Genomic DNA, 25,175 nt, shown 5'->3' with positions numbered 1-25,175 from the left:
AGTTGAGAAAATAAAGTAAACTTCTTAGAAGCTGCAGCTCTTCATCCTCATTTCTTGACTGGAAGATGCCTAGCATCTCCTAGCCCTTTCCTCACCACCCTGTGTGCTTGGCCCGGCCCTTTTCATTTATTGGATTTCACTTTTTTTCAGACCTAGAGGCTCAACATCACATGTGGGCGTTACCTAGAGTGGTCTGCATGTACGTTCAGCCTGCCTAGAAACGCCCACTTTTCTAGACTGACACCCACCCACCAAGTTATCTTGATATTTATATATGTAGCACTGTCCCCGTAGGGCCTCCTGGATGATGACTTGACGGGCTCCCCCAGTTACCAGCACAGGGTTACCTTGAGAGAGAGAGAGAGTTCATTGATCCATCCTTGCTCCTGCTGGCTAGTCACCCAATAAACAGTCTAGGGGTGTTGGTTTTTTCATGTTTATTTGGAACTTGGATAGGAGAAGGGGAATAGTGGGATACTCCAATTCAAACGATATACATCAGCTGAGGACATCTATCTCTAGACCTCATGGCTCTTCACTTCCTAGCAAGCAACTTCAGGACACTCTCACTAGCATCCCCTTTCAACCAACACCCGTCCACTGACTATCCTAGGAGCAGGGGTGGCCCCCTCAGGTCAGGCCCCTTGACACACGATTCTGTACTCGCTGTACTGCAGAGACAGATCCTCCAGTGTCTCCCCTCTTAGCCAGCTCCTCTGGACCTCTGGGTTCAGTTCCTCACTGCTACTCTCCAGGCCCTCAGGACGCGGCCCTCCTGAGGCCTTGTGACACCTCTACAGAAGAGGAGGCAGTCACCCTCTCCCTCCGGGACTATGCTATCCAGACGAAAGACACATGTGCTCCTGGCTTTAATACAGTATCCCAGCATTCACCAAAGCACCGTTCCTCTGCCAAACCACCAGGACTGTATCAAAAGCCTATGCACCCATTTGTCAGGTTTCCTCCCACTGTCCAACATGCCCCCCTATTGGACCAGTGCAAAACACTCTTCAGACTGAATGAGTTACATCCTGAGCACAATGAGCAGACCTCACTAACAGATCCTGCTCTCTAGTAGGTAGAGAACAATATACATTTACCTGCAGCTCTTCTGGTAAGCAGACAGAGCTCAAAACTATACTTTCTCACTAGCACCTACCTAGGAGGGTGCTCCATAGAACTTCTCCCGAGACCTATCCCACTTCTTGCATCAGGGCTCTGGAATGGAGTACTAAGGAGGGTGCTTAGATGTTTTCAGGATGCTATGTACAGTACCAGTACCGAGACTGGATCATTCAGCATCCAGGGCAAGGATGTGGATCTGCATCCCCCTCTCCTATGGCTATTGCATGATGTAGAATGGAAGTACCATCCTGCACCCATTCTCTGCCCCCTTAATCCGGTTGCCCATGTTTGACATTGGGTGCCTGCTTCACATGTGTGGCCAATCATCTGTTTTCTTGCAGCTAGAAGGTAATTGTGCATGCATGGTGTGTTTTTAATGCCCGTTGTGGGCAGATAAGGTAAGAGTGGACATGTTGGGGCATGCTGTGCCAGCCACTTATCTGGATAATGCGGTGGGTGCTCCCATACCACTGCGCCCAGGGCAGCTTCCCCTCTTGTCCACCCTATGTCTGAGCCCTGTACAGCACCCTGCTGGAAGAAATGAAATCCAGGTGCAGACAGGTTGGGGAGAAAAGTGTTCTGTCCTCCAGCCAGGAAAAGAGACTGGCTCTATCTGAATTGCTGCAGGTTCTAATGCCATAATGAGACACTCACAGTGTGCAGGGATATCAGAAGAAGCCATTTCAGTCCAGGAGAGGAGCTGCTACAACTGTGCCAGACTGAAGGGAAGGATGGAGGTCAGATTTAGATAAATACATCTTCATAACTAAGAGTAGTAGGGTTCCTAGGTCCTCCCTGGATACAGCCAGCTGCATGGTGATGTGAGTGTGCAGGCACAGACAGGTGCAGCATGGTGATGTGAGTGCGCAGGTGCAGCATGGTGATGTGAGTGCGCAGGTGCAGCATGGTGATGTGAGTGCGCAGGCACAGACAGGAGCAGCATGAGGATGTGAGTGTGCAGGCACAGACAGGAGCAGCATGAGGATGTGAGTGCGCAGGCACAGACAGGTGCAGCATGGTGATGTGAGTGCGCAGGCACAGACAGGAGCAGCATGAGGATGTGAGTGCGCAGGCACAGACAGGTGCAGCATGGTGATGTGAGTGCGCAGGCACAGACAGGTGCAGCATGGTGATGTGAGTGCGCAGGCACAGACAGGTGCAGCATGGTGATGTGAGTGCGCAGGCACAGACAGGTGCAGCGTGGTGATGTGAGTGCGCAGGCACAGACAGGTGCAGCATGGTGATGTGAGTGCGCAGGCACAGACAGGTGCAGCATGGTGATGTGAGTGCGCAGGCACAGACAGGTGCAGTATGGTGATGTGAGTGCGCAGGTGCAGCATGGTGATGTGAGTGCGCAGGTGCAGCATGGTGATGTGACTGCGCAGGCACAGACAGGTGCAGCGTGGTGATGTGACTGCGCAGGCACAGACAGGTGCAGCATGGTGATGTGAGTGCGCAGGTGCAGCATGGTGATGTGAGTGCGTAGGCACAGACGGGTGCAGGGGCATGCTGGGCTCTGCAGCCTTTTTTTTTTTTTTTTTTTTTATGTATGACCCCCATATGACAAGGAACCTGAGTCTCTACTGTCACTTATCAGAGGAAGTCTTTTACTACCCTATTTATTTGTGACTCTCTGTCTTCGATTATGTAATCCTTCAGAGCTATAGGGAAGTTAATAGTGTAAGACTTCTTCTGCAAATCTCTGATAAACCTGACAGCTGGGGCCCGGGGGGAGGTGATATGTTCTCATGTCTGTGGGTTAGTTTCACAGTGGTCTGGATGGGACACCTTAACCTCCTATCTGCAGATCCTGGTTTGATAGTGGCCTGGATGGGAAATTCTAACTTCATATCTGCAGATCCCTGTTTGACAGTGGCCTGGATGGGGCATCCTAAGTTCCTAATCTCATCTCTGCAGGTCCTGGTTTGATAGTTGTCTGGAATGTTCTATTAAGCTATCTATACAGGATAAACTGGGCTAAGAGGAGGGGAGAAACCAGGGGCAGGAGAATACATATATCCTTTAAAGGCATATCACAAAGCATGTGAAACCTGACATGATTGGGACATCCTAACCTCATTCCTGCAGATCCTGGTTTAATAGTTGCCTGGATGGGAAATTCTAACCTCATATTTGCAGGTCCCTGTTTGATAGTTGTCTGGGTAGGACACGTTAATCTGATATCGGCAGGTCCTGGTTTTACAGTGGTCTTAATGGGACCATCTGACCTCCTATCTGCAGGTCCTGGTTTGATAGTGGTCTGGATGGGACCTTCTAACCTCCTATCTGCAGGTCCTGGTTTGATAGTGGTCTGGATGGGACCTTCTAACCTCCTATCTGCAGGTCCTGGTTTGATAGTGGTCTGGATGGGACACGTTTACCTTGTATCTGCAGTTCCCGGTTTGATAGTAGTTTGGATGGGACATCCCAATCTCATATCAGCAGGTCCCGGTTTGATTGTGATCTGAATGGGGCATTCTCACACCATATTTGCAAGTCCCAGTTTGATAGTCGTCTGGATGGGACAGGTTAACCTCGTATTGGCAGGTCCTGGTTTTATTCTGGTCTGGATGAGACCTCCTAACCTCCTGGTCTGGATGAGACCTCCTAACCTCCTATCTGCAGGTTGTGGTTTGATCGTGATCTGGATGGGACACATTAACCTGGTATCTGCAGGTCCCGGTTTGATAGTGGTCTAGATGGGACATCCTAATCTCATATCAGCAGGTCCCTGTTTTGATAGTGGTCTGGATGGGAAATTCTAACCTCATATCAGCATGTCCCGGTTTGACAGTAGTCTGGATGGGACATCCAAACCTCATATCTGCAGGTCCTGGTTTGATAGTGGTCTGGATGGGAAATTCTAACCTCATATCAGCAGGTCGCCGTTTGATAGGGGTCTGGATGGGACACCATAACCTCAAATCTGCAGGTCCTGGTTTGATAGTGGTCTGGATGGGAAATTCTAACCTCATATCAACAGGTCCCGGTTTGACAGTAGTCTGGATGGGACATCCAAACCTCATATCTGCAGGTCCTGGTTTGATAGTGGTCTGGATGGGACATCTTGACTTCAAATCTGCAGGTCCTGGTTTGATAGTGGTCTGAATGGGACATCTTGACTTCAAATCTGCTGGTCCTGGTTTGATGGTGGTCTGGATGTGACACGTTAACCTCATATCTGCAGGTGCATTGTTGAGAGGAGCTTTTAGGCAGGAAAACCCCTTGACACTAGAGATGCAGCGAAATTTGGGCTGCCGAAACACCTTCACGAAAATGGTGTTTTCTAAGTACGATAATGGCACCGAAAGCTCACGCGATTTTACCGTAAATTCCACAGGGATTTTGCCACGATTTTACTGTGCTTATGGTTTGTTTTTAAAGGTCTTGTGACTCAAAAACGTATATTGGGGGTGGTATTGTTTATTTATTTCTAGCTGCGTTTTCAATGCATTTCAATGGGGAGGTGCGTGGTTTTTTTTTTTTTTTTTCCTTCAACGGACCAAAAATGCAGCAAGTAAGATTTTTAACACCACAACGAAAGCACAAAGGATCAGTGTGAAGACATACATCTAATTAGGATACATTTTTCTTGCGCTAAAGGTGTCACTAATGGCCAACAATAAATTCATATTATTTTGAATTGATATTTATTTAAAAAGTAGATTATAATACAATAAAAATATTGTCGTTTTCGGCCAAGTGCATCCTGCATTTTTGGTTTAGGAACCAAAATGTCTATTCAGAGGACCTCTACTTGACACTCTTATTGTACATTGATTGATTATAGTGAAAAATGAGCAGAGGGGAATGTTTTGGGAAAAAAAAAAAATACTTTATAAAGGCAAATGCCCATAAACCTGCATAAACTTGTGTAATACCAGCCACTATGAGTAATTTATGCTGCTTTTTCTGCCAGAGTTTCTGCCACTTTTTCAGCTGCCTAGTGTACATGGACCCTGAGGCCCCATTCACACCATAGCGTTTTGTAGCTCGAAGATCCACAATGCTGGAGGAGAAAAAAATCAATTCTTATCTATGGAGACGGTTCACATCTCCACTCCCAAGTTGCCTGAAGCCAAACGCCTGAAGCTTAGAAAAGTTCTTGAGCTTTTTTTTTGTAGCTCAAATCGGGCAGATTAAGGCATTTTTGGCTTGTTTTTATTTCCATAGAAATAATGAATTTGTGCGCATTCGTGGGTTTTTGCCCGATTTTCTGCTCAAATGGAAACATTTTAAAAATGAAATAGTAATAATATATGAATAAATAAATGGTAAATAACACAAATAACTAAAGGTCATCATGAATAATTAAATAAACACAATTATTAATATGTAGTATTACATAAACAATAATTAACCCCTAACCTTAAAAAAAAAAAAAAAATTAAATTATTATTATTATTAATAAGCGACCAAACCTGTACAAAAAAAAAAAAATTACTATTCATAATAGTAATTATTTTGGTTAGGGTGTTTAGTTCTTTAGTAGTAGTAGTAGTAGTACCCAAACAAAAAAAAAAACCCTAACCCTAACAATCTAACCCCTTACCGTAATGTAAAAAAAATAAAATGAAATAATGAAAAACCTAGCAACAAATGATGCAACAGAAGATAGTTTTCTTTTATTGGCTAAAAAAATGCCAAAGCTCAAGTCGCGCAAAAAAAGGCCAGGAAAAACTTTTAAAGATGGTGCGCTCAGATGTGACCGCAACCTGAGAGTGGTGTGGACAGGACATCTTGACCTCAAATCTGCAGGTCCCAGTTTGACAGCGGTTGGTCTAGATGGGTCATCTTATCCTACTATCTGCAGGTCCCTTTTTGATGTGTGATCTAGATGGTACAATATAACCTCATATCTGCAAGTCCCTCATACTTGTAGATCCTGGTTTGACAGTGGACTGGATGGGACATCCTAACCTCATATCTGCAGGTCCCTGTTTCATAGGTGGTCTGTATAGGACAACATAACCTTTATATCTGCATGTCCCTGTTTCATGGGTGGACTGTATAGGACAACATAAACTCATATCAGCAGGTCCCATATCAGCAGGTCCCTGTTTCATATGTTTCATATGTGGTCTGTATAGGACAACATAACCTTATATCTGCATGTCCCTGTTTCATGGGTGGACTGTATAGGACAACATAAACTCATATCTGCAGGTCCCTGTTTCATGGGTGGTTTGTATAGGACAACATAACCTTTATATCTGCAGGTCCATGTTTCATGGGTGGTCCGTATAGGACAACATAAACTCATATCTGTCAGCCTGACATCGATAGTATGTAAACTTCTGGAGGGGATGATAAGGGACTATATCGTAGAGTATGCTAAGGACAACAACATCATCAGCAGTAGTCAGCACGGGTTTACACATGGGCGTTCTTGTCAAACCAATCTCTTAACATTCTACGAGGAGGTGAGCTGTGAGCTAGATAGGGGGAGACCAGTGGATGTGGTGTACTTGGATTTTGCTAAGGCGTTTGATACAGTTCCCCGCAAACACTTAATTTATAAAAATAAGGTCTGCAGGCATTGACCACAAGGTTTGCTCTTGGATACGGAACTGGTTGAAAGGGCGTGTCCAAAGGGTGGTAATAAATAGTGCATACTCAGACTGGTCTGGGGTGGTAAGTGGGATCCCCCAAGGCTCTGTCCTGGGACCAATCTTGTTCAATTTATTCATAAACTGAAGAACGGGATCAGTAGTTCGATATCAGTTTTTGCAGATGACACAAAATTGGGCAGGGCAATAACTGCACAGCATGAAGCAGATATCCTACAGAATGACCTGGACAAAATTACAGAGTGGGCAACGACATGGCAAATGAGGTTTAATGTGGAGAAGTGCACGGTTTTGCACTTGGGGGCTAAAAACATAAAAGCGCAATACACTTTAGAGGGGGAACCTTTGGGGGAATCAAAAATGGAGAAAGATCTGGGAGTCTTTGTAGAGGATAGACTTGGCAATAGCATGCAATGTCAAGCTGCAGCTGCCAAGGCCGGCAGATTATTAGCATGCATAAAGAAAGGGATGTATTCCAGAGATAAGACTATAATCCTTCCACTTTATAAAACTCTGGTCCGGCCACATCTGGAGTATTCTGTCCAGTTCTGGTCGCCAGTCCTCAGGAGGGATGTGTTGGAGCTGGAGAGAGTCCAGAGAAGGGCAACTAAACGAATTAGGGGATTGGAGAACCTTAATTATGAGGAGCGTTTACAATCGCTTGATTTATTCACCCTGGAGAAGAGACGCCTGAGAGGGGACATGATAGCAATTTATAAATATCTCAATGGTGATCTCAGTATAGAAAAAAATCTATTCAGTCGCAAGGATTGCATGAGGACTCGGGGGCATACAATGCGATTAGAGGAGAAGTGTTTTAACTTTCATGCAAGGTAGGGGGTTCTTTACTGTTAGGGCTACAAGATTGTGGAATTCTCTACCACAAGAGGTAGTTACTGCGGGAAGTATGGCTACTTTCAATAGACTCTTGGGCGTACATCTCAAGGCTCAGAACATTAAGGGCTATGAGAGATGTTTACGGCCACACACACCTACACAGGTTGAACTGGATGGACTATTGTCTTTATTCAACCTCAACTACTATGTAATATCTGCAGGTCCCTGTTTCATGGGTGGTCTGTACAGGACAACATAACCTCATATCTGCATGTCCCTGCTTCATGGGGGGTCTGTATAGGACAACATAAACTCATATCTGCAGGTCCCTATTTGACAGGTGGTCTGGATGGAAAATTTTCTGTCACTATTCCCCAGATGTCAAGTACGTTAGGTACCCCACTGGCTCTCTGTGTGAAATACAGCTGTATCTAGATATGTGTATTATTCTTGAGTGATGTCCTTTGGGGAATGGCTTCTCCTTTTTGTAGATTTTGTCTCTGTCCCTTTATTTGACCATAATCTGTCTTTCAGGAATTCTTCTAGCACCTGCCAAGCTGGTTTCCAAGGGAGGAAACCCCTGGGGAGCGGTGGTCTATACCTGGGCCCTGGTGCAGGTGAGTTCCTCTTTGCGTGTTTCATGCTCTTTATGCGCTATGTGAAGGTAAATGACACGTGTTTTGCTACAATCGGCCCATGGGGTTCGGGGTTACCCTAATGGTGATCGTAACACTTTCAGTCATCAGAGTGCAAAAACCTCTGTTGGGTTGGTGTTACCGGTGTGGCCCTTCCTATTCTCTATATAAGAACTGTCAAACCTCCAGGACACGCAGCCCGTAGGAGGCGTTCAATGAGAGTGGAGCTTTTTTTTTTTTTTTTTTCTTTCTTCGGGTTGGCGTGATTGACGATGGATTTACATCGGGGGGACAATATTTTTTATATTATTATAAGGGGGCTTCCAGATTCCAATTATTCCCCCCCATCCACAGACCCTGACAACCCACAGCCCAGGGTTGTTGAGAACAGGCCCTTGTCCCCATCAACATAGGGGCAAGGTGCTCGGGGCCAGGGGGGGCAGAGCCCTCCTTGCCCCAAAGCGCCCCTCCCATATTGAGGGTCTGTGGCCTGGCATGGTTCAGGAGGGAGGGGGATGAGTGAGTGGCTTGGTATGGATTGGGAGAGTGGGGCGCCCATGCTGTTTTTTTTTTTTTTTTTTTTAATTAATTTATTTTTATTTATTATTTTTTAATAGCCGGGTGTTGGCAATTATAGCCGTGAGTCATTTTAAATGGGATTTGACTCGTGTGTTTTTTTTTTTTTTTTTTTTCTTTAGAAATGTAATTTTTACTGTAGCAAGATCTATACATGCTACCGATTCGCCACTCTGGAGGCACATTAAGGGGACCCCCCCAGGCACTATATTTAAAGGAATTTTTATTGTTGCACTTTAATCATCATTAAAATCACTGCTCCTAAAAAAAAAAAAAAAAAAATTGTTTTTACAATTTTTTTTTGGTTTTTTTTATCGGTACATGTACCCCCCAGGGCAGTACCCCGGACCCCCCATACCACTTTTATGGCCAATTTCTTGCATAAAAGCCTTGAAAATGGGTACTTTTTTGATTTTTCCTGTTCCAACACCCATAGACTTCAGTAGGGTTCACTGTTTGGGTTAGAAAATGTCTCCTGTTCAGGGGTTCGGCCCATCCCTACCAGACAGCAGAAAATAGCAGGTGATTGTCCAGGGTGTCCATTCAGAAATATCCATCAGTAAATAAGCAGAGTTCACACCAGGAGAAGAAAGAGGAGATTATAGGGAGATTTCCTTACAGTAGTTTGTGTCTCTGCCCCTCCCACAAGGATGAGATTTCCCTGCAGTAGTTTGTGTCTCTGCCCCTCCCACAAGGATGAGATTTCCCTGCAGTAGTTTGTGTCTCTGCCCCTCCCACAATGGTGAGATTTCCCTACAGTAGTTTGTGTCTCTGCCCCTCCCACAAGGATGAGATTTCCCTGCAGTAGTTTGTGTCTCTGCCCCTCCCACAATGGTGAGATTTCCCTACAGTAGTTTGTGTCTCCGCCCCTCCCACAAGGATGAGATTTCCCTGCAGTAGTTTGTGTCTCTGCCCCTCCCACAATGGTGAGATTTCCCTGCAGTAGTTTGTGTCTCTGCCCCTCCCACAATGGTGAGATTTCCTGCAGTAGTTTGTGTCTCTGCCCCTCCCACAATGGTGAGATTTCCCCGCAGTAGTTTGTGTCTCTGCCCCTCCCACAATGGTTCGATTTCCTGCAGTAGTCTGTCTCTGCCCCTCCCACAATGGGGAGATTTGAATTAGTTATTTGAGCTGGGAATTCTGGTGAAGATACCTGTCCGATGCAAAAATAAAAGTAGAATTTTGCATGGAGCGGACTTTCCTTTGAAGTATTTCTGCTGTGATATTTTCTCTCTTTATTTTCAGCTTGTTTTGTTAGCTGGAAAATTGAACACCATCGCTGGCATTGTCACCGTCTTCTACCTCATGGCGTACGCAGCCATAGACCTGGCCTGCCTCGCCCTTGAGTGGGCGTCCGCACCAAACTTCCGGTAAGTGACTGTCAGAGTACTACTTTTCTTTATTTAGTTTTTTGCCCACTTAAAGTATAGCTAAAAAAAACCTTTCTTTGTAGTTTTGGATAGAGTGGGGAGGAATTAGAACCCCTGTCAGGTTTTTATTGCTGTCTGTGTCCCCATTATGGAGATTCCCCCTCTCTATTTCTCCTGTTTACCATTATCATTGAAAGTGAAAGTAAATGAAAATCCCAAATTTTGGGTTGTCCCCAGAAAAGTAATAGAGGATAAATCAATGGGGACACTGGTTCTGGTGATCTGGGGGGTTCTCAAGGAATTCCCTTAACAACTTGCCTACCGGGCACTTTCACCCCCTTCCTGCCCAGGCCAATTTTCTTATTTTAGCGCTTTCACACTTTGACAATTGTGCGGTCATGCAACGCTTTACCCATATGACATTTGTATCAATTTTTCCTACACAAATAGAGCTTTCTTTTGTTGGTATTTATTCACCACTGGGGTTTTTATTTTTTGCTAAATTTTGGAGAAAAAAAAATTTGTAGTTTGTTGTAAAATTTTGCTAACAGGTAACTTTTTTTCTCCACTGATGTGCGCTCATGAGGCTGCACTGATGGGCACTGACAGGCAGCACTGGTGGGCACTGATGCGGTGGCATTGGTGGGCACTGATGAGGGAGGCCATGATGAGGCAGCACTGAAAGATGGGCACTGATAATCAACACTGATGGGTACTGATAGCCGACGCTGATGGGCACTGATAGGTGACACTTGGCACAGACAGGTCAGCACCGATGGGTACTTATAGGCAGCACTGATAGGCACTGATAGGCGATGCTGGACACTGATGAGGCGGTACTGATGAGGTGGCACTGATGAATTGGCACTGATGAGGTGGCACTGATAGGCAGCACTAATGAACATTGATAGGCAGGCAGCACTGATGAGGTAGCACTGGTGGGCACTGATGAGGAGGGCATGATGAGGCAGCTCTGATAGATGAGCACGGATAGGTGGGCACTGGTGGGCACGGATAGGTGGACACTGGTGGGCACGGATAAGTGGGCACGGATAGGTCAGCACTGCTGGGCATGGATAGGTGGGCACTGTTGGGACTGCACTGATGATCGGTGCCCTGATTATCACTGTAGATGTCCCTTTCACACAAGCCAGTTATCCACTCTCCTCTCCACGCGCTGTCAGCCTGAGGAAAGGAATGGGGAAAGAATACCCCCTGGTCAGGAAGGGGGTAAAATCTTCCGGGGCTTAAGTGGTTAAAGATGAAACAACAGAAAATAACACTGCGCTAGAGCATGTAATAAGCTGCCAGCAGTAAGGCCCCGTTCACACTGGGGCGGCGCTACTTCCCGGGGCGACCTCACAGGTCACGGCGCGCTGCTCGCACCGCGACCTCGGAGCGGCCGGCACGGACTTCATAACATTGAAGTCAATGCAGGTCGCTCCGGGTCGCCCCAAAGAAGCTCCGGACCCTTTTTCTAAGTCGGAGTGACTTGTGTCGCTCCTATTAGAACGGGTCCACAGCTTCTCTATGGCAGGCGACCTACGGCGACCTGTCAGGCGACCAGGTCGCCTGACAGGTCGCCCCAGTGTGAACGGGGGCTTAGAGCAAAAAGACACACTCCAAATTGATAAATAAAAAGTGCAGTACTGAAAACAATTAGTAACAAACAGTACTGAAACAGAAATAGAAGTCCATGTAATAATATGTGCGAAAAGCAAGTCCTAGGCAGGTGATACACGTGGGTAAAGGAATTTGCACCACCCAGGAAAACGTGCCAGGTAGAAATAGGGTGACTACAAACGTATCAACTTCACACCCTAGATAAGGAATACATTCTGCTTACCCGAACCAGTAGACCACTATGTTATAGGGGGTCACCTCAAGTGCAAGAGAATTAGGTCTCCATCAAACCCATGCAGCCAGGACAGATCGGACCCTTGACTGACATTTTTGACACTTTTGGGGGTACCAGTGACATTACTGCAGTAATCAGTGCTATAACTATGCACTGTTACTGTCAAAATGACACTGGCAGGGAAGGGGTTAACTTTATTGGTGATCAGTGGGTTAAATGTATCCCTAGGGGCGTGTTTCTAACTGTGGGGGGGGCGTGGCTAGTGATGTAACCACAGAGACATGCGATCCTACATAGCAGGATCGTATGATCTCTACCTTTACACCAGGGAGAATGACAGGCGGCTTTGTTTACATCAGCCGTCTGCCTTTCTCCCTCTCCAGCGGGAGATCGCGGGTGACCGGCGGACATCGGAGCCGCCGGCCACACGTGCGGGGGGGGTCCGTGAATGAGCGGGGGCGGGAGCAGAGTTGTATAAAGTACTCGAAACCCATACTTGAGTAAAAGTAGAAGTGCTCGATCAAAAAGTGACTTGAGTAGAAGTACTAAAGTATTCAACATTTTTTTGTACTTAAGTATCGCAAGTAGTTTTTTAAAAAAATTTGCTACTCAAGTACTGAAAGTAAAAGTACAAGTACTGTGTTATGTAGTTATTCAAGAAAGAAGTCAAAAGTTTTGAACATCATATTGTTTTTTATTATTTCAAATGCAGCTTTTATTTATACATACAGTAGCATTTATTTTGGTATGCGCTGATAATACACATGTTTTTTTTTTTTTTTTGTTTTGTTTTGTGTAAATGATTTTTATTGAAAATTAAATGCATACATTGCAAATGAACAACCGTACAAATATAGTAACATATTGACATGGTACAGGCTTAACGAAACATAACAGTACAAGCCGAACAGTGCCTGTCCCATGAGTGGGGGAGGAGGAGGGGTAGAGGAGGGAGGGAAAGGTACAGGTTAGGTGAGGTAAGTGGAGTAAGGATGCAGTAAAGAACAATAATGTCAGTACATTAGAACTGGTCTACAATGTTGTTGCCCAGAAGTTCCATTGGGAGTTGAAGGATTGCAACTTCAACTGGTTGATGGCGATAGCCTTTTCAATTTGATAGTTCGTTTTTAATAATGAAACCACCTCTGACAGGTTCGGGGCATCGGGTGTTCTCCATTTACGTAGGACTACCGTCCTGGCCGCCAGAAGAACATGGGTCACCCAAGGTCTATACATGACAGGGATTTTATCTATACCTAGATGTAATAAGGCCATAGCTGGGGACGGTGAGGTCAGGCAGCCCGTGTGAGAAGATATGTAAGAGAACACTTGGTTCCAAAAACTGCGTAGGGAGGGGCACGACCATAGTATGTGAAGCAGAGTGCCCACCTGGGAGCACTCCCTCCAGCATAGTTGGGAATATTTTGGGGAGAAGCCTGCCAGTCGAAAGGGGGTGTAGTACCACCTATTCGTTATCTTGAGAGCCGTTTCCCAATGGGTGGCACAGTGTGAATATTTGTGAATCGCCTGGAGAGCTGCCTTCCACTCAGTAATAGAGAAAGTCGCATTCAGGTCCCTGTCCCATCTGAACATGTGTGTGGTCTTGTGAAACGTCACATTGTCCAGCAATATATTGTAGTAGGTTGACAGTCTAGGGGAATGTCCCGACGTGTCTGTGAGTGCGTCCCATAGTTTCCCGTCCACGGTTATTTTGCATAATGGGTGAGATAGTAGGAAGTGCGTTACCCTGAGCACTTGGTAAAAGGAGTTGTGTGGGAGTGCATACTTGCGAATGAGGTCGGGAGTTGAGAGCAAAGTGCCGTTATCATAGAAGGAGTTAAGTGACCTAAGGCCCCAACTAGTCAGTAAGCGTGTGGGGAGATCAGGTATATGCAATCGGAGAATAGAAATCGGTAATAAGGTTTCGGACAGAATGTCTCTTTCATTGAGCGGGACTGGAGAGCGACGCCACACCCTCAGCGAAGCTTGCATAGTAGGAGGCAGTAAGCGTAGGTCCCAAGCCTTCCATTTATCACTCAAAAGCAGCGCTTTGAGGTCCGAAATGGGTGCAATGTCTCTCTCCAGGTCCACCCAAATCGGGTGTTCGGCAGAGTTTAGCCAATGTCGTAGCTGAGCCAAGACAGTGGCCCAATAGTACGTCGGTATGTCTGGGATCGATGCCCCCCCAAATTGTTTCTTCCGAACTAGAGTCGCGAAAGCACAGCGTGGGTGCTTGCCCTCCCACACGTAGGTCGTCAAGGTCCTAGACAGTTTGAGGAGGTGCGTCATAGGGAAATGGATAGGGAGAGCTCTGAACAAATACAGCAGTTGTGGCAAGATAAACATTTTATACGCCGCCACCCTGCCGCTCCATGAGAACCACAGGGGGTGCATGCGAGATATGTCGGCATTGATCTTTGCCTGTATTCTGGACATATTTGTTGAGAGCAATTTGGCAGGGTTTGCTGGGAGATCTATACCCAAGTAGTGTATTTTATCCGAGGACCATGGAATGGGAATATTACTCGCGAGGGATATCTGGGAGGCGGAGGGGACCCCCATGTTGAGGACCGTGGACTTGGATGCATTTAATTTGTAGTACGATACCTTACTATATGCCTGAAGTGTATCGTAAGCTGCTGGGAGGGACGTGTGCGGTTGGGTAAGCATTAAGATAATATCGTCCGCAAAAAGGTTTATCTTATGATGATAGGAAGGGAGGGAGAAGCCCATTATACAGGGGTTGGATCGAATGGTCTCCGCTAAGGGCTCAATGACTAAGTTAAAAATCGATGGAGAGAGAGGACATCCCTGACGGGTACCATTCGATATATGGAACTGTTTGGACAGAGTGCCAGCAGTGTATACCCGAGCCGTTGGGGAAGAATACAGCGCTGTAATAGCTGACAGTATTGGGCCCCGAAAGCCAAATTTCAACAACGTGGCTCGCATGTACCCCCAGTGGACCCTATCAAATGCCTTTTCGGCGTCCAAAGTGAGTAGCACTGACGGGGTTTTGGATGTATGAGCTAGATGCATGATTCCTAGGACCCTTCTAGTCGCGTCCGACGTCTGTCTACCAGCCGTGAATCCCATCTGGTCTTTATGTATAAGGGACGGCAATATAGCTTGCAAGCGTTTGGCGAGTATACGGGCGTATATTTTGGCATCGGAATTAAGCAAGGAGATGGGGCGAAAGTTAGCAGGGGTGTTAGGTTCTTTCCCTGGTTTGGGTAGCGTGACAATGTGGGCCCCTAGTATGTCAGGTGGGAGTGAAGACACCTCCATGGCCTTGTTAAACACTGCAACTAAAGTGGGGCTCGTGAGGTGGGACGTGAGCTGGAAGAATTCATTTGAGAATCCATCCGGCCCTGGTGATTTACCCTTGGGCAAGGAGGAGATGCTGGTTTGGACCTCAGACAGTAGAATCGGTGAGTTCAACGATTCCAGTTGGTCAGTAGTGAGAGATGGCAGGGACACGGCCGCGAGGAATTGGTCAATATCCGCAGCTGTCGGTTGGTGTTCGCTAGGGTCGTTCTGTAAGTTATACAGCGCGCCGTAGAAGTTGGCAAATTCGTCGGCTATGGCCTGCGGGTGTGTGATTTTCGATTTGGTCGAGGGTTGCAGCAGATGTGCAATCCTTGACTTAGCCTGTTTGTGTTTAACCTGATTGGCCATATATTTCCCCGCTTTGTTAGCTTGAAAATAATGTTGTTGTTTAAGGTATTGGAGATGTTTGTCTGACTGTTCTAGGAGTAGGAGTCTAAGGTCCTGTCTCAGCTTAATCAAAGCCATCGAGTCCGCATCGTTCGGTCGTGCTTTGTTGGTCATTTCCAGATTGTGAATGTCAGTCGTTAGGGATGATATCTTGTCCCTCCTCTGCCTCCGAAGCCGCGACTGCTGCTGGATGCACACCCCTCTAATGAAGGCCTTGAGTGCACCCCACAGCACCCACGGGTCGGAGACAGAGGGTTCGTTAATGGCAAGGAACTCATGTATCTCCTTGTTGAGTCTATTACGACACCCGTCGTCCTGCAAGACCCGGGAGTCACATCTCCAGATACGTGTCGGGGAGAATTTGGCAGATTCCTCTATGGTCAATTCCACCACCGCATGGTCGGACCAGGTGATATCAGCGATCCCAGAGGAAGTCGCCCTATTCAGCAAAAATAAGTCTACACAGAACAAATCTATCCTGGAATAGGAATTGTGTCTAGGAGAGAAAAAGGAATAGTCCCTTTCCGCTGCATGTTGACATCGCCAAACATCGTACAGCTTCTCTTTATGAAGAAGGGGCCCCAAGGACTGCCGTCGATCCCGGGGGGACGCCGAGGTGTCCAACCCAGGGTCGACGACAGCGTTGAAGTCCCCACACAACAATAAATGACCATATTTAACATCATATACTTGCGGGAGAACTCTCTTCAGGAACCGAAGTTGGTGCGAGTTTGGTGCGTAGAGTACACACAGAGTCATTGGCATGCCATTTATGTCACAGGTAGTGATGATGAACCTGCCGTCAGGATCCAGTACAGTCTTGTGGATTGTGACCGCCAAAGTGTCTCTAAACGCCAGCATCACACCCCGCTTCTTGTCGTTACAGGAGGCAAACAGGATCAGTGGAAAGTTCTTGTGGGTACAGCGAGGTTGATTGTCAACCTGAAAGTGTGTTTCCTGTACAGCTAATATATCAGCTTTCCGTGAGGTAGCCTCCTTCCACAGAGAGCGTCTTTTTGCGGGGTGATTGAGACCGTTCGCGTTGATGGATATCACCTTAATGGTCATGGGTAGACATAGGGATCCTTAGAGCTGACCTTTGGGCGTACAAAACAGAACAAAAATGCATCAGTTGCGAATCATCCTTACTGTCCAAGGAGGAGGTAGCAGGGGAAGGAGGAATAGGTATGAGGGCAAAAGAAAACAAAAAGCATAAGAAATGGACTGTCTCGGCAGTCCGAGAGCGGAACCAACCGCTAGAAAAATAACAGGAGGCCAGATAGAGGTGCTATCCGTGACCTATGACAAAAAACGTGGGTCCTCAGTGTGCGTTGGGGCTGGAGTGCACTGACGGAGACCTGGAGGATCTCTTGCGCGATGCTACTTGCCATTCAGCTTCCAATGGGCGTAAAGGTGGAGAGAAGGGCGGCAAAGCCTGATCCGCCGGCAGTATGTTCCATCTACGGAGCGCTGAAATCCCTTCTTCCAGGGATCTAATAGCCACAGATGAACCTTCATGGGTGACCAGAAGGGTCGCAGGGTATCGCCACTTGTGTTGTACCTGATGGTTGCGCAGAGCCTTAGTGATCGTGGATAGGTTGCGCCTAGCCTGCAGTGTGTGCTTGGACAGGTCCGGCAAGAGTTGTACAGCGCTATATGGATCCGGTAGCTGATTGTTCTGTCTGGAGGCAAGCATGATGCGATCTTTAGCATGGAAAAAATGCACCCTCATGAGAACATCCCTGGGAACATCATGCGTTAGAAAGGAGGGTTTGGGTAGACGGTGAATCCTGTCTATTAAAAGTTCTGAGTCCGGGATAGTGGGGACCAGAGTTTTAAACAGCTCCGTCGCATATTGCAGAAGTTGTGTGGGGGGTACCGATTCTGGAACACCTCTCAGCTTTTATATTGTTGCGCCGACTCCGATCTTCTAGATCGGCGACCTTATTTTTCAGCCATGCGATTTCCTCGGATTGAGAGTTCGTCCTGTCTATAACCATATTAATGGATTCAGCATGGGTATTAACAGTTCTTTCCACTAAATCTATCCTGGAGCCCAGAGAGGAGATTTCTTTAGTTATCTGCCTGGTTTGCTGCTGCATGTCAGCCTGCTTAGATGCTCGCAGGGAGTACAGCATATTCTTCATTGAGGATTCTGAGATAGGGTTCCCCCCCGAAGGGCAGGCTGCAAAGGAGTCTCCAGGAGTGGGGCTGAAGGCCGCTGAGGCCTGATTGTTAAAAGTAAGTTCCATACCTGAATCGTGCAGCGCTGGAGGAGGAGAGTCCCTGCGCTGTCTGTGCTTTGCTGGGCTCCGGGATGACGGAGAAGGTGGCGAAGGTGAACCCGAAGATTGTCCGCTATCCGGGTTTGCAATCATGCGGCGCTGAGGTGGGGTAGTCTGGAGCTGTGGAAGCTTGGGGATCTGCGTCGGGCTCGGCTTCCCGCGCTGCCCTCCGCTCGTGGTCCCGCCGCCATTTTGGCGGAGCCCGGAGGCTTGGGAGATGAGATATCCCGTCATTTTACCGGACTGTCCGGTATCCTTCTTGCGCCTAGCCATGGCGGATGGTCCCCCGCAGGTCACGGATCGTGTCCGGGGTGTGTAGGAGCTTTGTGGGCCCTAGTAGCGGCGTTTGTCCTGGGTGGCCGTGCGGAGCTGACTCAACAAGCAGCCATCTTCCGCGCTGGCAGCCACGCCCCCAATACACGTGTTTTGAGCTTCATGAGACTGGCCATCTACTGTTCTGGCAGTGGTAATTTTTATAATTGTAACGAGTAACTATGCAGCACAAAAAAAAAAAAAATATCGGAGTAGAAGTATTGAAATCATCGAAAAAATGTAGTGAAGTAAAAGTGGAAGTAGGAGAAAAAAATTCTACTCTAGGAAAGTACAGATACCGCCTTTCGGTATTTAAGTACCGTAGTGAAGTAGTTCTACTTAGTTACTATACATCTCTGGGCGGGAGCGCGCCTCCGGCGGTGCACGCTCACCACCTACGAGCGACGTAGCCCTACGTCAGTTTGACTGCCACAGTAAATATACTGACGGCAGTCGGCAAGTGGTTAAAGTGTCCCAAGGAGTGGAAAATCTCTGGTGGTTGGAACCTGTTGGCGCAGGTTCCATCTCTATAATTTGAGATCCCATCCTTCTGATATCTTCTGAAATCATCGTAAATTTAGGTCAAAATGTATTCTGCTACATTTCCTTGGTGAAAATACCCCAAATCAGTGTATTTAGTGTATACCCCCAAATCAGTGTATATTATTTAGTGTATACATACCAGAGTCCACCAATGGCGTATATATCTGAAAATCGGTTAGTCCTGATTACACTGATGGCCTATCTCATTTCTTGATGCCCGAAAAGGCCTGGACAGAACAAATATCCCCCAAATTAACCCTTTTTGGAAAGTAGACCGTCTGGAGGTATTTATTGAGGGTCATGGCAAGTTTTTTTGAAGTTGTCATTTTTTTTTTTGTCACAGTTTATTATGAAAATGTAAAAAATGAAAAAAAAAAAAAAAGACGACACCAGTGCAGTACAGTGTCATCGTATGAATGGTTTGGTGGTGATCAGGGACACTGACTGGTGACCACATGTAAAAAATAAAAATGCACATTTTTTTTTAATTCAGTAAAAATGGTTGCTTATATGAAATGAAATGAAATTCACTGGTATAAAGAAATCCTAATGTGGAAAAAAAAAATCCTGATTACTTCCCCAAAGTAGTACAGTGTTACTATGGAAACACTGTATTGGCTCTGGTCACAGTGTCATTAAAATCATTAAAAAACATATATAATAAAAAAATTACATTTTGTCTTCTTTTTTTTTTATGATTTTTTAACACACTGTGATCAGAGCAATACAGCGTTTCCATAGTAACAATGTACTACTCTGGGGAAATGATTTTTTTTTTTTACATAGTGATTGTTTATACCAGTGGATTTCACTGTCTTAGCCACTTCTGACCGGAAGGTTTACCCCCCTTAATGACCAGGCCATTTTTTTGCGATACGGCACTGTGTTATTTTAACTGGCAATTGTGCGATGCTGTACCCAAATAAAATTGATGTCTTTTTTTTTCCCCACAAATAGAGCTTTCTTTTGGTGGTATTTATTCACCTCTGCTAATTTTTTTTTTTTTTTTGCGCTATAAACAAAAAAAAAGAGCGACAATTCTAAAAAGAAAACAAAAAAAACAATATCTTTTACTTTCTGCTATATAACACGCCCAATAAAAAAAAAAATGTAAACAAATGTTTTCCATCATTTTAGGCCAGTTTGTTCTCTGCTACATACAGTGGGTACGGAAAGTATTCAGACCCCCTTAAATTTTTCACTCTTTGTTATATTGCAGCCATTTGCTAAAATCATTTAGGTTCATTCTTCTTCCTCATGAATGTACACATAGCACCCCATACTGACAGAAAAACACAGAATTGTTGACATTGTTGCAGATTTATTAAAAAAGAAAAACTGAAATATCACATGGTCCTAAGTATTCAGACCCTTTGCTGTGACACTCATATATTTAACTCAGGTGCTTTCCATTTCTTCTGATCATCCTTGAGATGGTTCTACACCTTCATTTGAGTCCAGCTGTGTTTGATTATACTGATTGGACTTGATTAGGAAAGCCACACACCTGTCTATATAAGACCTTCCAGATCACAATGCATGTCAGAGCAAATGAGAATCATGAGGTCAAAGGAACTGCCTGAAGAGCTCAGAGACAGAATTGTGGCAAGGCACAGATCTGGCCAAGGTTACAAAAAGATTTCTGCTGCACTTAAGGTTCCTAAGAGCACAGTGGCCTCCAAAATCCTCAAATGGAAGACGTTTGGGACGACCAGAACCCTTCCTAGAGCTGGCCGTCCGGCCAAACTGAGCTATCGGGGAAGAAGAGCCTTGGTGAGAGAGGTAAAGAAGAACCCAAAGATCACTGTGGCTGAGCTCCAGAGATGCAGTCAGGAGATGGGAGAAAGTTGTAGAAAGTCAACCATCACTGCAGCCCTCCACCAGTCGGGGCCTTATGGCAGAGTGGCCCGACGGAAGCCTCTCCTCAGTGTAAGACACATGAAAGCCCGCATGGAGTTTGCTAAAAAACACCTGAAGGACTCCAAGATGGTGAGAAATAAGATTCTCTGGTCTGATGAGACCTAAATATAACTTTTTGGCCTTAATTCTAAGCGGTATGTGTGGAGAAAACCAGGCACTGCTCATCACCTGTCCAATACAGTCCCAAAAGTGAAGCATGGTGGCGGCAGCATCATGCTGTGGGGGTGTTTTTCAGCTGCAGGGACAGGACGACTGGTTGCAATCGAGGGAAAGATGAATGAGGCCAAGTACAGGGATATCCTGGACAAAAACCTTCTCCAGAGTGCTCTGGACCTCAGACTGGGCCGAAGGTTTACCTTCCAACAAGACAATGACTAAGCACACAGCTAAAATAACAAAGGAGTGGCTTCACAACAACTCCGTGACTGTTCTTGAATGGCCCAGCCAGAGCCCTGACTTAAACCCAATTGAGCATCTCTGGAGAGACCTAAAAATGGCTGTCCACCAACGTTTACCATCCAACCTGACAGAACTGGAGAGGATCTGCAAGGAGGAATGGCAGAGGATCCCCAAATCCATGTGTGAAAGACTTGTTGCATCTTTCCCAAAAAGACTCCTGGCTGTATTAGATCAAAAGGGGGCTTCTACTAAATACTGAGCAAAGGGTCTGAATACTTAGGACCATGTGATATTTCAGTTTTTCTTTTTTAATTAATAAATCTGCAACAATGTCAACAATTCTGTGTTTTTCTGTCAGTATGGGGTGCTATGTGTACATTCATGAGGAAGAAGAATGAACTTAAATGATTTTAGCAAATGGCTGCAATATAACAAAGAGTGAAAAATTTAAGGGGGTCTGAATACTTTCCATACCCACTGTATTTTTGGTAAAAAAAAAATCCCAATAAGTGTATATTGATTGGTTTGCGCAAAATTTATGGCGCCTACAAACTAAGGGAAAGATTTGTCATTTTTATTTCTTTTTTACTAGCAATTGCGGCGATCAGCGATTTTTTTTTTTTTTTTTTTTTTTTTTTTTTTTTTTTTAGCAGGACTGCAACATTGCGGCGGACAGATCAAAAACCGTTACTGACACTTTTGGAGGGACCAGTGACATTACTACAGTGATTAGTGCTAAATAATATGCACTTTTACTGTAATAATGACACTGGAAGGGAAGGGGTTAACACCAGGGGCGATCAAAGGGTTAAATGTGTCCCTATGGGGTGCTTTCTAACTGTGGGGGGGGGGTTTGCTGCATGAACACAGAGATCCGTGTTCCTAAAGAAGAGGATTCCTGTGTTCATTACTGACAGAACAGTGGTCTGCCGTGTTTACAACAGCAGACCGGTGTTCTGTCTCCACGGGGAGCAATCATGGGCGCCGGATCCACAGATCAGCTTCCCCTGTGGCGAATGGGCATGCGCCCCTGCTAGGGGTCCCCCGAAGCGACGTACAGGTACGTAGTTTCGTGGGACAGAGCCGACCTGCCTCAGTAAAACTATGGCAGCTGGTCGGCAAGTAGTTAAGCAACCATTTTTAATGAATGAATCTGATTCATTCAGTGTGTGTTTGTGATTAGCCATAGCTAATCACATGGCACAGGTGGGCTGTGATAGGCCCTGTCTGTACCATGTGATCACTATGACCAATCAGTTAGCAAAATAATTGTATACAATGGATGGCATGAAAGGAAGCCATCCATTGCTTACAATTGTCATGTGATCTGCTGTGATTGGTCACAGTGATCAAACGTTACATTGATGACCTAAACCAACCTAAAAGCCGAGCTCTCAAAATAATGTGCAGGAGTTATATTTTCCTATTCTCGGCATGCGCCATACACTTTACACCAAAAACAAATAAAACCCCACGAGCCAGGGAAAAGGTTAGGCAAAAGGGACTCTTAATGACCCATCTGCCAGAAAAACTATATATATATATATATATATATATATATATATATATATATATATATATATATATACTGTGTGTGTGTATATAATATACATTTTTTTTTTTTTTTTTAATGGGTTTTTAGTTCTGCTTTAAAGGCTTACAAGGTTTTCTTTGTCTTTGCAGCTATTGCTTGGCATTGAGCTCTCCTGTTTAGCTTTCTGTTCACTAATATCCCTTTTTGCTCAACGAGGGCTGCTGTTGGAAATCACGGGGCCCCGTAAAATCTCCCTGGCAGGGCCCCCCCCCCCCCGAATGTATTAAGACAATATTTCCACTAAAATCATTATTAGCAGACGCATAAAAACATAAAAGAGAACCTGTGTGAATTGGCATTTTTATTTATTTATTTTTAAATGTTTACAATTTTATTTTACAATTTTCCTAAATTATTTATTACAATGTTTAATTTATTATTTTTTTTAGAATTTATTTTATTTATTTACAGGACAGGGAAGCGTGCACCACAGTGAAAGTGGGGCACATGGAGGTGGGGGGGAGGTGGGCACAGTGAAAGGGGGCACACGGGGAGGTTGGGGGGATCGGTGTCGGAGAAGCAATTACAGGAATGATGCCCTGTGTCTGTGTCTCTCCCTGCAGCAGCTGAAAGCTGGCAGGAGCGGGGAAAATTGGCTTTCAGCTGCTGTAGAGATCTGCACAGGGCTTCCTTCTGTAATTGTCTCCCTGCCCGGCCGCACCGATTCCCCGTGCTGTTGGGGCCCCCCTGTGTGTCCGGGCCCCCTACAGGAGGACTGGTGGTCCCCCCTCCCCCTAATCAGCGGCCCTGTCCTCAACTGTACAGAATGAAAGGTCATTAACTGCCATGAATAGCTCGTGTGATGATTTTTGCCTCTGTTGCCTCCTCCACAGTCCGACATTCCGCCTTTTCTCTTGGCACTCCTGCCTGCTGGGGATCCTAAGCTGTCTGGTCATGATGTTCCTGATAAACCCAGCCTACGCGTCGGGCAGCATCGTCCTCCTACTCCTACTGCTGGGGACCATCCACTTCAGAAGTGGCAGCAGCAGCTGGGGCTACATTAGCCAGGCTCTCATCTTCCATCAGGTAAGTGTTGAGGAAACCACCGCTTGGGCAAGAGTAGGCAACCCCAGAGAGGTGATCTGCTTAAAATACATAAAAGAAAACCCAATGTTACCAGGGCACAATTTACCGAAGGTTTACCCTAGACATGTGCGGGTCTTTTTATTCCGAATAAATATTTGGACAAATTTTTTAGTTATTCGGAGATTCAGATATCAAGTTATGAAGACTGATATGAAGTTTACCGAATATACTGAAGGGAGAAAACGCTGCTTCAGGTGTGTGATGGTAGCTTGGAGGTGGAATATCCCACAGAGTGCTAGCCCCGGCCTGCCTCCGTGGAAAACTTGTAAGAAAAGAAACGGCCGCACATCCAGGAATTCCAATTGCCTAAAGTGCTGACAAATTAATGACACCAAACATAGGGTCACGTAGACGCGTTTCACACATACATCTTGTGCTTAATCATTACCGAATGCGCCGAATAACGAAATTAAATTCATCTGAATTTCGGAAATGTGAATTGAAATTCAAATCGAATTTTAAATCAAATTCCAGTCGGATTCGAATTGTAAACATATTTCTGAAATCAAAGACTGTGTGTGTTATTAGAGTACTAGTTCGAAATAATGCTGTTTTTGTTATAGTGGTTGTAAACCCCCAAGTAGTGTTTGTACCTATAGGTGCCCCTATGATGAGGCTTACCTAAAGGTACTGTAAACTTGCACCATTTAGGAGATATTTACTTTGCATGCAGCCGATGAAGTCACCGGCTCATGTGCTCTGAAGGAACGGCCGCCTGAGCCATTCTTTTAGAGCCCAGTGCCGTGAACAGCAGCTCCCGCACGCATGCGTGGGAGTGACATTATCAGGGCTCCAGCCAATCAGATGGCCGGATGACGCGAACCCGGAAGTAAGACTGCTGGACATTTCGGCCGTGTCATCAGTGAGCGGACGGCACTGCAGGGGCTTCATTCTAAACTAAAGGAAGTATTTCATAATGAGCTAGTATACGATTCACACTAGCTCATTATGCCTTTGTCTTTCAGGTTTTTTTTTTTTTTTTTTACCTTAAAGCCAAAGATGATTTAAGGAGTCATTGTAATCATTTGATGAAGATTTCTCTTTTGTTTGTTCACTTTTCTGCATTCGAATAAAAATAATTTTATATTTATTTATTTATATATATATATATATATATATATATATATATATATATATATATATATACACACACACACACACACAGTATCTCACACAAGTGAGTACACAGTATATCACAAAAGTGAGTACACCCCTCACATTTTTGTGAATATTTCATTGTGAATATCTTTTCATGTGACAACACTGAAGAAATGACTCTTTGCTACAATGTGAAGTAGTGAATGTACAGCTTGCATAACAGTGTAAATTTGCTGTCCCCTCAAAATAA

The 25,175-nt window shown here is 45.5% G+C and overlaps 1 protein-coding gene across 2 annotated transcripts in view; it reads left to right on the top strand.

Annotated features, from left to right (window-relative positions):
• Positions 1 to 25,175, top strand: part of SLC12A9 (solute carrier family 12 member 9) — a 52,561-nt gene that overhangs the window by 19,788 nt on the left and 7,598 nt on the right. For both annotated transcript variants that reach the window (XM_082257200.1, XM_082257199.1), the window contains 3 exons: positions 8,067 to 8,149; positions 9,989 to 10,113; positions 23,575 to 23,767. In XM_082257200.1, coding sequence (XP_082113326.1) covers positions 8,067 to 8,149; positions 9,989 to 10,113; positions 23,575 to 23,767 — 401 coding nt within the window. The remainder of the gene's footprint in view (positions 1 to 8,066; positions 8,150 to 9,988; positions 10,114 to 23,574; positions 23,768 to 25,175) is intronic.

The sequence above is a fragment of the Pelophylax lessonae genome (assembly GCF_965119305.1).
Source record: "Pelophylax lessonae genome assembly, chromosome: 4".
Taxonomy (NCBI): Eukaryota; Metazoa; Chordata; class Amphibia; order Anura; family Ranidae; genus Pelophylax; species Pelophylax lessonae.
This window is presented reverse-complemented; position numbering and strand designations above follow the sequence as displayed.